The sequence below is a fragment of the Arachis ipaensis genome, chromosome B01 (assembly GCF_000816755.2).
Source record: "Arachis ipaensis cultivar K30076 chromosome B01, Araip1.1, whole genome shotgun sequence".
In the NCBI taxonomy this organism is placed as follows: Eukaryota; Viridiplantae; Streptophyta; class Magnoliopsida; order Fabales; family Fabaceae; genus Arachis; species Arachis ipaensis.
Window position 1 is genome coordinate 12,850,637 of NC_029785.2, and position 12,680 is coordinate 12,863,316.

General features: G+C 31.6%; 1 protein-coding gene across 2 annotated transcripts in view; it reads left to right on the forward strand.

Annotated features, from left to right (window-relative positions):
• The window catches only part of LOC107625302 (salicylate carboxymethyltransferase), a 10,270-nt gene continuing 4,284 nt past the window's right edge, over positions 6,695-12,680 (forward strand). The window contains exon 1 of one of the 2 annotated variants that reach the window (XM_021117590.1): positions 6,695-6,720. In XM_021117590.1, coding sequence (XP_020973249.1) covers positions 6,697-6,720 — 24 coding nt within the window. In that variant the 5' untranslated portion in view covers positions 6,695-6,696. Of the gene's footprint in view, positions 6,721-12,556 lie in introns of those variants that run through there. The other variant, XM_016327920.1, reaches the window with a different exon arrangement.

A 12,680-nucleotide genomic window follows, 5' to 3' on the forward strand; every position in this document is an offset into this window, starting at 1 on the left:
TCTCTCTTTCTCTCTTTCTCTTGGTCATTTTTTCTTTTCCTTTTTTCTACACTCTTTTTTTTTTCATATTTTTTCTTTAATTTTTTCACTTCTCGTTTTATTTTACCTTTTTAGTTTACTGTAATTTTTATTTATTTAGTTGTTTGGTCTTACTGCTATTCAATAATAATTCTTCTGTAATATTTTTTTTGTAGTGTTTTTTTTTATGAGTAATTTAGGTACAGTGACACGAATTTCTTAGATATGAAAAAAAGATATATTGAAGTTTGTTTTTTGTTCATGGACATATTTTCATATTAGAAGATAATTTATATTTAAGTTGAAAAAAATAACAAATTTTTTACATGCTGCATTATTATTTATGTGAGTATAAAAATTATAAAAACTCAAATTTATCTCTATTTTTACTTATTAAAATTTTTTGAATCAAATATTAGGAGTTTAGTTTCATATTATAGTTCAGCATAGAAAATATATTACCTTTTTCTTTAATCTTATATCTAATTTGTCTCTACTATCTATAAGCATCGTATGACTATTTTTATGAAAAAATATTTTTAAAAAAATAAAATAAAATAAATAAAGATTTTAAAACGTTAGATTTGTTGTCTTGCTAATAGAATCATAGCACACATATAAATAGCCATTTGAAACTTTAACAAATTACCATTTTAATAAAATAGATTCTAAAAGATATGTTTTGTTTGATGAAATGAACCAAATATTTTAGTCAATAGTTAAATGTTTTTTCTGTCATGGCAGTAGTGTATCGATACATAGATAGAATTTTGATCTAGGTGATAGAAAAAGAAATCGATCAATGGTAAAAATAGAAGGGTTTAGAGATGGTAACAATGAAGATGACAAATATTAATTAGTAATTTTATAAAATATTAACGGTTTATTCTCTAAATTAATCATTGAATAAAAATTAGATTTATTTTGTCAAGTAGATCATATTTTTAAGGGTAAAAAACAAAAATAAGTTATGGGGAGAAAAAAATTACGTGAATCAGCCAAAACAAAATCTGACGAATCAACCAATGCACAAATATATGTAGTTCGAATCAAACCGTTTCGAACTTGGATTGAATGTAATTCGAATTGAGCTACTTCGAATTAAGTACTTATACATTTTTATATAAAGTATTTAAAGTATATAAAAATGTACTCCTATTATAAAAAGAATATTTAAAAAGTCATAAATTTTTATATGTTATTAAAATTTAATAAATACAAGTACATTTTTATATGTTATTTTTAATTCAATGTACTAATAGGAGTTAAAATTAATTTATATTTAATAATTTTATACTAAAATTAATTTACTATAATCTTGTTTTATACTTCTTTTAGTATATTTTTTTATATTATATAGTATTTTTTCTACTATCTTATTGTACAATGTGTAATTCGAACCAGCTCAATTCGAATTATGTTGAGCTCACGTTTCATAGTAATTCGAATTGCTTCAATTCGAATTATGCTTAGTTCAGGTTTCATAGTAATTCGAATTGCCTCAATTCAAATTATGTATGTTTCAGCTTTGCATGTAATTCGAAGTAGCTCAATTCGAATTACATTCAATCCAAATTCGAAACGGTTTGATTCGAATTACATATATTTGTGCATTGGTTGATTCGTGAATCAGATTTTGTTTTGGCTGATTCACGTAATTTCTTTCTCCCCATGGCTTATTTTTATTTTTTACCCTATTTTTAAGAATCGTTTGTCATTTTTATTTTTTAGAGTTTTTAGTTAAAATTGTAATTTTTTTGGGACTAAAATATCTATTTACTTACATAAATTTTATTTAATAAAGATTGATCGCATGCTTTTAACATAACAATGAAAATAAAATAATGTGTACAATTTGATTCGAAGATTGTGTATGTTTGGTTTAGCGTTTAGAAGTATGAACCTTGTTCAAAAGTCTTGAAAGTTGGACTAAACTTGTTTCGATAATTTTTTTAACATAATTTTTATCCTCAAACTTACATTTACTTGAAGTAACATTTTGTAACTTTTGCTTTTAATTATTATAGTTAAAAATTGATTACAAAATTTATTCTTTCAACTACCCTTTTTTACCTTCTTCTTTCTATACATACATGATTATTTTTCTTTTATTTTTCAACTATCTTTTTTCACCTTCTTCATATTTTGATCATCTTCATTTTATTTCTCAATTATCCTTCATCTTCTATCTTCATTTTATTTTATGCATTTTATTGTTATTTTTATTTAGTTTTATAAATTTATTTGCCTTTTGCCCTTTTATTATTATAGTTTATAATTATTAGACATTATCAATTATGTGTATATATATTTAATATTATGTGCAATTTATTATAATTTAAAATTTTATAACACAAAAATTATTAAAATAATAATATTAAAAATTTAATCTAATTTTTATTATTTTAGTAATTTTACATTTAAAAATAGTTTTGGTCATTGTTATTCAAACAATATTTAATTAAGTATCCAAACATAAATCACCATGCGTTAAAACAAGCTCAATTTTAATCAAAATCAATCTTAATATAATCAAATTAAACTTAATTTCAGTCTACAAAAGCTAAACCAAAAATAAACTACACTTCAATCAAATGGTTAGTGCAATTATCAAATGTGAATAAAGTTTTAATCGCTTGGTCTTGGACAACATTACGAGGATTTTAACAAATAATTATATTTAGTTATTACAAAAAATAACTTCTATTAGGATTAGGATATAATTGTAACTTTTAATTTTTAAATTTTTTTATATATAGAACTCTTAAGATCATAAAAAAGGGATCTGAACTATTTATCAAATATTCTAAACATCCTAACATATTGATACAAATAATTTGGATATAAAAAAGAAAAATTAAATGTTCCTTACACTTCTCATTTCATTTTTATTTATGTTTTCTCGATCTTTTCCTCTTATTACTTTGATTGAAATGCTAACTTCGGATCCGATCCTGTGAAGTTAAAATTTATTTATTTATATTTCATCAGTTTTTTCTAAACATTATTTTTCTTGCATATTTTTAAATTTCTATTGATATATTCTTTGACTTATTAATCCGATCCACAGTATTCAACTATCGAATATTGTTATTGAATAATTACCAAAAAATCAATAAAAAAAATGACACATTTGGTGGAATAAATTATAGAGAAAAGTATCAATAGATAAAAAAAAAAATTCTTTATTCAAACTTTAAAATTCTGTAAAGTTAAACATTCTTAAAAAAGATTTGTAAATGTTATCATAGGTAATAATCAAAGTATTTCTAATTTATCAACAAACGTGGTTGACTCTTTTACCATAATGATTTGAAAAGAAATAAAAAAGTTGCCATGTATTAGGATCGGAGACATATTATCACAAATACTTAATAAAATATTGAATATGGGTAAAGTATTAAATTGGTCTTTTATATTTGGGCGTATTCCTGTTTTAGTTTTTAAAGTTTATAATATTCTATTTGAATCTAAAAAAGTTTTATTTAGTTTTAATTTAGTCCTATCGTGAGGTCAAAATTAAATAATTAACAAAATATCTTATATAACAGCAGTATAAAAATAAGGTCAATAATCCAGAGAACAAGTACAAGATCTAAAGGTACAAAATTAACTGTGGATGCATCAATACATTTATTTATTATTCTCCTTAATTTTATAGAGAATATTTCATTTAAATTGTAAAAAAAAATGATAAATAAATTTATTGATACATCTATAGTTAATTTTGTATTTTTAGAGCTTGTACTTGTTCTTTAAATTATTGACATTGTTCTTATACTGTCATATAAGACATTCCGTTAATTATTTAACTTTGACCTCACGGTAGAACTACATTAAAAATAAATAAAACTATTTTAAATATAAATAAGACACTTTAAATCTTAAGGATCAAAATAAAATTATACCCAAATGTAAAGACTAATTTAATACTTTATCCTATTGAATAATAATAGAATAATGCTCTTACTTCGATTTAAAAAAGAAACCTCCAAAAAACGAATACAGCATTAAATTATAATTAACAACTAAAATCATTAAATTTTAAAACATCTGCAAATTTGTTAATAATTATAATATTTTTATTTTTATCGCAATATTACCAACTTACATATTTCTTATTTATTAGTGGTGAGAAATTATCTATATTAATTAAATTTATTATCCAATCCAACACATTTGAGGATTCATTTTTTTTATATGAAAAGTATGTGTGTATTGTGTATTATTGTGAAAAATGTGGATGCTAGACATAAATGTGGGAACAATTTTTTATGAAACAGGGATCAAAAAATCGAACTATTCGATTTCTTTATAAAAAAAATTAAGTTTACTAATCAGAGAGTCCAATTAGTATGGAAGAAAAAATTTAAATTTTGATGAAGATAATCGGACCTTTCGGTTTGTGTTTAAAAAATCAGACGGTCTGATTTTTGCTTCTAACACCATAGTTACATAAAACACCTATACATTCCATATCTGCGTTCTACACCATTCTCCCTCCCACATCTAAATTAAAAAGTGACATTTGACCATAGGATTTGATTTGCGGAAAAATAGGGTTGCATTTGGGATCGGATAGATAGTTCAAGTTGATTTGCTGGATTCCCTTAGAAAAAGAAAAATAAATAAAATAATAATAGGACAAATAATTGCCATACTGCCGTAAGAAGCTGATTTCATGCTACTGACGAATTTTGATGACACCACGTCACCACGTTTTGTCAACAATAACAATCGTCTTTATATATACACTCCTCTCTCTTTAAGGAATCTTTGAATTAGCGTAAATACTATGGTTTCTTATATTTATCAAATAAAATAAAACCTATTGAGATAATAAATAATAATACGTATTACTGTATTAGAAATATAATTATTTTTTATTTATGTGCTTCATCTTATTAATTTAAAAAATATTATATAAAAATTTAAAGATATATTAATAATATAATTATTCATATATTTTTTAGATGAATTTAAAATTTATAAAAAAAAATATTTTCACGAAAATACTGATTGTTATAATTTTGCAATTTTTCCATGTGAATTCACCGTGTTGATGTCTCAATAAGCGTGCTCAAATATCACATGTTACAACAAAATTGTATGCATGTGCTATTACATCAACAAATATTGAATTGCATTGTGCTATTACTAAAAAAAGAAATTTGTGTAATTTTATTTCACTACAGGATGGGACCATTCATACTCAACGGAAAAAAATAATCAAATCATGGTTTGAGATACTCCAAATTTTCAGTGGTTAGCGGCAACGCGTATGGTAATAATGCATGTTTTCGAGGACAGCAAATGGGATCTGAACCATTCATAGCCACACTGCACATACACGCAAGAAATTAAATATCTTGTAATTGCTCTTACTCAGACAAAGAAATTAAAAATATCTTTTTGATGAAGATGTTTTATTTAAAGATATAATTGGTTTATTTAATTATATTTTAAAATGATATCTTAGAAAGAAATTTTAATAGAATAAAATACATTCTATTTATATATAAGAAAAAAAACCGTCGAATTAAAAGGTTTGTTTAATTTGGCAGGATGTCTTTGATATATGCTAAATCATAGCATCATAATTGAATCAAACCTTTATTCTTGGGACTTAAAAAAGAAAAAAGGAAGGAGAAAATAAGGAAAGTTTTTCTTTTAAAAGATGGCAATTATTTAAAGTTTAAAATCTCATGATAGACACCCAAATCACTCAGCATTCAGGAAGAGCAAGGGCTTCTCATAACACCACTAAAGATAGTCAAACTAATAATACATTGATTATGTTTATTTTATTTTGTTTTATTTGTAAGCACCGTAGCTCATCATTCAATTGAAGTAATAAATGGTACTCCCTCCTTTGTAAAATAATTAAGTTATGTTTGGTTGGAAGGAAAGAAATAGAAAGAAAAGAAAGAAAAGGAAAGAAATTGAGTGGATTTTTATTTTCTTTAGATGTGTTTGGATGAAAGAAAAATAAGAAGGAAAGAAACAGTATAAAAAGATAATTTTACCCTTATGTTATAAAATATATTAAAAAAAGTAAAGGGGTAATATTAGAAGTAGAGAGAGAGAGTTAATTTTCTCTCCATTTTCTCTCCATTGTTGGAGAAAAAGAAAATTGGTGGATCCCACCAATATTTTTCTATCCCATTTTCTTTCTTTTCTCATTTCTCCCCTCAACCAGACAAAGGAAAATAACTATTTTCCTTCCAATTTCTTTCCCTTCCTTTTCCTTCCTCCCATTTTCACTCCAAACAATGAAAACTTTTCCATATTACATTTTTAACAAGCATCTTTTAGGGTAGTTGTTGTTAACCAAATCTTAAAAGTTAAAAAGTAATATAAAACTATCATTAATAGTAACAATTTTGAACTATATTTTTTTCACATTAAACCCTTTTGACAAATTAAATATCTCTCATTTATTGTTTTAGGAGCATAACTGAAAAAAATCAATGTTACATTAATTTGTTAAATGAATAAATATTTGCATTGTGAAACAAATAAAACATTAATTTAAACAGGTTTAATTTATTAGCATATTCAATTACATAGATAATATACATCAACAAGATTAGTTAGGTCCTCAAGGATTTGGCCGTCCGACAGATTTGTCTCCTAAAAAAATTAACTAAGTCTTTGGTCCTCAAAATTGTTAGATATATGACATATATGTCCCTAGTTCAGGTTTATGTCATATACGTTCCTGATTCAGGTTTAACTGGTTAATCGAATAGTCTCTCTTACGTGGAGGTGATCAGTGTGACGTGTCAGGTTAAAGGCGACGCGTTGCTTTTAGGACACATTGGTTCCTGCACACATGGCTAAAACAATGTCGTTTAAGTGCTTTTCCAAATGACGTTATTTTAAGTGGAACAGATTAATCCCCAACCTTTCTCCTTGAAGTGTTATAAAACGACAGCATTTTGAATGGAGACCTACTATAAAAACACACGTCCTTTCTTCTCTCTGTAAAATAACCCGAAATCGAAACCCTCACCCAAATTTTATAAGGTAATCCTACATCTTCTTCAACTCCATTAACGTTGACTGAAGTCTATAACGGTGGTTTGACGGAGTTGACGGCAATTGATTGGTAGCGGTAGTGTGTCGTGCATATCGCCATTGTTGGAGGTAAGTTTCCTAATTTTTTTCTGAATTAAATTAGAGGTGAAGATTGAAGTATGACGAACATGCATGTCATGTGTAGGGTAGATCAAAAATAGTGTGTTGCTAGGGTAGATTAAGTTAGAGTTATAAAGTGATTTAGGTTGTGCCATTTCATAATAACATTAACAATGTCGGTGTTAAAAAATTGGATTTTGTTTTAATGTTATTGTAATGTATTTGTTGGTTGTTTCAGTTGTGATAGATTTTTATTTTTTTATATTTAGATGAGTGAAGACGTGATACCCGTATTTCATCACGGTGGAAATTTTGTTAGAGACAACAAGGAGTACTTGTGTATATTAATGGAGAAATAAAAAAGTTTCTCCCAATGGACATTGACTTGATATATTTCTTTGACCTGAAGAAACTTTTTTGGAATTAGGTTACCATGACTACAAGACAATGTATTGGTATGAACCTACTTTTGCTGACCTAGAATCTGGTCTTCACCCAATTCATGGAGACAAATAAAGAGATTAGAACTCTGCAAAAGAACAAGATGCTAAATGAGGATACTGACGAATTCTACATCTATTTTGACTATCCAATCATAGAAGATACGGAGTTCATTGATGATGATGTTAGTGTTGAGGAGGTGGATGTGCAAGTGATTAGTGCTGAGGATGATAGTGTTGACAATGATGCAGATGTTGAGAGTTTTAATAGTGATGATGAATCTACAGAAGATGCATTGTATAAGCCCCCACCTTTTGGATATGGTTTTTTGGATTCAAGTGAAGAGAAAGAGTCAATCGGAGGTTTTCCTGCAATCAGCATAACAAATATCTCATCAAACCATACAAAAAAAAAATCACAATAACCTTGCTTTTCCTGCAATCAGAATAACAAAACAAAAATCTAACATTAGTATTAGACCAATTATCAAAACTATAACACTACAAAAATTCACTACTCTAAAGTATCTTGAAGTGAGGAGAGTCAAAGAACAACCTATTCGGGTTCTTTGCTGTGCGAGACCTAGATATTATATTATGGCATATGTCCTGCGCTTGCATTTAGGATGTTCTCCTCTCCTAAGTCGCCTCCTTGGGAAACTAGTCAAACCGCTATCAACACTGAAGACATCATTCATACTTCTCCGACCACGTCTTCGACCTGTGACTAACGTGCTGCTTCCACTCGCCATCACCTTCTTCGAAGGCAAAAACTCTCTCTCATATACTAAGATACATGGGTTGGAGACTGTTAGAGAATCAATTAGAATCATTAGAATCAATTTAGATCAATTAGCATCGTCTATATTTATATAGCATATCTGTACATTAATTGTAGGATTCTATGTCTTTATTACTTTGATTTATTTAGCACCTATAAATACCCCTTGTATATTGTACCTGAGATACAACTCAATAATACACTTTTCACATCATTCTCTCAGTCTCTTGTTTCTAACATGGTATCAAGAGCTTAGGTTTTTCCCATGAAAATTAGTTCATAGTCCTTTTTTTTTCCTCTTCCGGCAGTGTTCTTTGGTCTCTCTTTTGCTCCCTTTTCAGACGCTTTGGTTCGTCACCGCCCTTACCACCGCCTTTGTCTCGTCTTTGCGAGTTCAACGAGTCCAGCCTCGTCACCGGAAACCACCGCACGCGCCGCCACCCTCCGTCTGAAGTTCGCCGTTCGTCTGTCTCCGGGCAGTACTTTGTGCTCCGTTTTCAACCCTTTCCTGACGTTTAGGTTCCTCACCGCCGCCACCGTCGCCTTCAACTCGTTGCAACGTTTTCAACGCCACCGGAATCATCGTCAGACTCGGCCGGACGCGCCACTTGAAGTAGGCTGTCCGGTTGCAGGTGTTCTTCTTCCAGAAGCATTCGTCGCCGTTGGATCAGCGCTCCAGATCAACGGCTCAACATCGCCCACGTGTCAGCCAGACGAGAGACGGACCGCATCCGATCCACGCGCCCGACCCGACCCGATTCTCTGACCCGCGCGCCACCTCGCGCCCAGTAAGCCGCTGACGTGTCTTGCCTCTCCAATCACCCCGTGCCACGTGTCATTACTTGTTGACGTGGCTGCTGACGTGGAATCTGACGTGGCTGCTGACGTGGCAGGCAGTGTTGTTGGGATCCTATCTCTCGCCGTATTCGTATATCTCGTCATGTTGTCTTCTGGGAGCATCACATGTTCTCTAGTTTTTCCTCCTTTGAGTCCATTCCTTCTACTCCATCACCGTTTTTTACTAACCCAAATGTTGATCTCTTTCCTAGTGATGATACTACAGGGTCTACCCCAAGTCCACCACTCGAGGCTCCTGATCCTCCACCTTCTCCATCTCCCGATGATTCCAGTCCGGATGGTGATCCCACTCCTAGCGTCATGCCTCCTCCTCCCACTCGTTCTTCTAGAGTAAGGAATCCACATCCTCATCTTCTTGATTATCATTGCTTTTCTACTATTCTTCATCAACATGAACCTAAGTCATTCAGAGAAGCCTCCACAAATCCAAATTGGCAACAAGCAATGCAGGAAGAAATACAGGCACTTGAAAAAGCACACACTTGGGATTTGGTTGATCATCCTTCTGATCAGGAAGTTGTGGGCAGTAGATGGGTATACAAGATCAAGACTCGCTCTGATGGCTCTATTGACCGTTATAAGGCACGATTGGTTGCTCAAGGTTGTACGCAAGAGTATGGTATTGATTATGAAGAGACTTTTGCTCCTGTGGCTCGCCTTACGTCTGTTAGAGCTCTCCTTGCCATTGCTGCGGTTAAAAGATGGTTTCTCAGTCAGATGGATGTGAAGAATGCATTTCTTAATGGGGATTTGAAACAGAGAGTCTATATGAAACCACCTCCAGGATATCCTTGTCCTTCCAGTAAGGTTTGTCTCCTTCGCAAGGCACTTTATGGACTTAAGCAAGCTCCTCGTGAATGGTTTGACAAGTTCAGCACTACCATATGCAGTCTTGGCTTTATTTCTAGTCCTCATGAGAATGCGCTTTTCATTCGTAAAAGCGACCGTGGAGTTGTTCTTCTACTTTTGTATGTTGATGACATGATTATTACTGGAGATGATGTTGATGGTATCTCTGATCTCAAGACCTCACTTCAGTGTACCTTTGAGATGAAGGATCTTGGTTCTCTCAGCTATTTTCTTGGTCTCGAGGTCATCTCCACAGATGATGGCATTTATCTCTCTCAGGCTAAGTATGCTTCAGATCTTCTTGCTCGCGCTGGGATTACAGATAGTCGCACCGAGTCTACTCCTCTTGAGCCTAATGTTCGATTTACCCCTATGGATGGCACTGTTTTGGATAATCCAACACTTTATCGTCAGTTAGTTGGCGGTCTCGTCTACTTGACTGTCACCCGACCAGACATTACCTATCCAGTTCATGTCCTCAGCCAGTTCTTGTCTGCTCCCCGTACTACTCACTATGCGGCAGTTCTTCGCATTCTTCGGTATGTCAAAGGCACTCTTTTTCATGGCCTTTATTTTTCTGCCCATTCCTCTTTGACCCTTCAGGCATACTCTGATGCTGATTGGGCTGGTGATCCCACTGGTCGTCGTTCTACTACTGGTTATTGTTTGTTTCTTGGCGACGCTCTCATCTCTTGGCGTGCTAAGAAGCAAACGTTCACTGCTCGCTCAAGCACAGAAGCTGAGTACCGTGCCCTTGCTGACACCACTGCTGAGGTTATCTCGGTTCGTTGGCTTCTCGAAGATCTGGGTGCTCCTCAGTCGTCCCCTACTGATGTCTTTTGTGATAACCGCAGTGCTATTCAGATTGCCCATAATGATGTGTTTCATGAACGCACCAAACACATTGAGATTGATTGTCATTTTGTTCGGCAACGAATTCTTATTGATGCTGTTCGTCTCATTGCTGTTGGGACACTGGATCAGACTGCTGATATCTTCACGAAAGCTCATCACCCGACTCGCTTCCGGATTTTGTTATCCAAACTCAAGTTGGTATCCTTAGCTCCCACTTGAGTTTGAGGGGGGATGTTAGAGAATCAATTAGAATCATTAGAATCAATTTAGATCAATTAGCATCGTCTATATTTATATAGCATATCTGTACATTAATTGTAGGATTCTATGTCTTTATTACTTTGATTTATTTAGCACCTATAAATACCCCTTGTATATTGTACCTGAGATACAACTCAATAATACACTTTTCACATCATTCTCTCAGTCTCTTGTTTCTAACAGAGACAAAGAGACAGGGGTCGAAGACGAAGACCTAATTTTATGTTGGTCCCCTTTTGAAAGGGCGATGTATTGCGTCTTTCATAACGTTGTCGTTTTATAACGGTTCCAGAAGAAAGGTTGGGGACTAATCTCTCCTGCTCAAAATGACGTCGTTTGGAGAAGCACTTAAACAACATCGTTTTGGCCATGTGTTCAGGGACCAATGTGTCCTGGAAGCGACGCGTAGCCTTTAACTTGACACGTCACACTGATCATCTCCACGTAGGAGAGAGAGTGTTCGGTTAACCGGCTAAACCTGGACCAAGGACGTATATGTCATATATCTAATAATTTTGGGGACCAAGGACTTAGTTAATTTTTCTAGCGAATAAATCTCTCAGACGGCCAAAATTTTGGGGAGCTATTTGGAGTATTACATACTCTTAATTTTATGAATAATTCTCTAAAAATATATATGATTAGATAATCGTGTATAAAATTATATTATTAATTAGTGCATTAAAATTAAATTAATTTTTTTTAAAATAAACACTTATTAAAACGGAGGATAAGTCTAAAACTACTCAATTTTATTTTTATTATCTATGGTTCATAATAATTGTGATCATTTATTAATTGGTATTTTAATTAAGCAATTGATTAACATCAAGAATTGATTATAAAAAAGCGTTATTAAAATATGTTATTCAATTACCATTTTGTAAGTAAAAATATTTTATACCAGCTTTTGTGCTTACCATTGTGTGGAGAATAAAGATAGAAGTTTTTTAAGAAATGACTGAATTTTGCATTGAAATACGAGAATAACCGATAAGTTGAACCAAATATCTTTTATTAAGTTAGACTTACCAGATACCATGAACTAGCAGACATGAGACATCGATATTGATATGCTGACATAACATTAAAAATTCAGAAAACAGTGATTTTGATCCTTTTTGGCTTTTATTGAGAAGGTTCCGATGATTGTTTTCTAACTGCTCTCAAATATCAACTTCACGTGAAGTCGACTGCACCTGAGTTTCTACCGAATTTTTTATGTTTATTATGTAATTGATTTTTAGTATTTATGAAACATTTTTTAATATTTTTTCAATTTATTTTATTTATTGAAAACGAAATGGCTTTGGATTCGCGTCTATATATATGGGTGGTGTGGACTTCTTCGAACGCACCGAAGCAAGAAATTAAAACAAAACCCAGATAGAAGAGAAGTGAGAGAGAGAGAGTAAGAGAGATATCAGAAAAATGGAAGTAGAACAGGTACTACACATGAATGGAGGAATTGGAGAAGC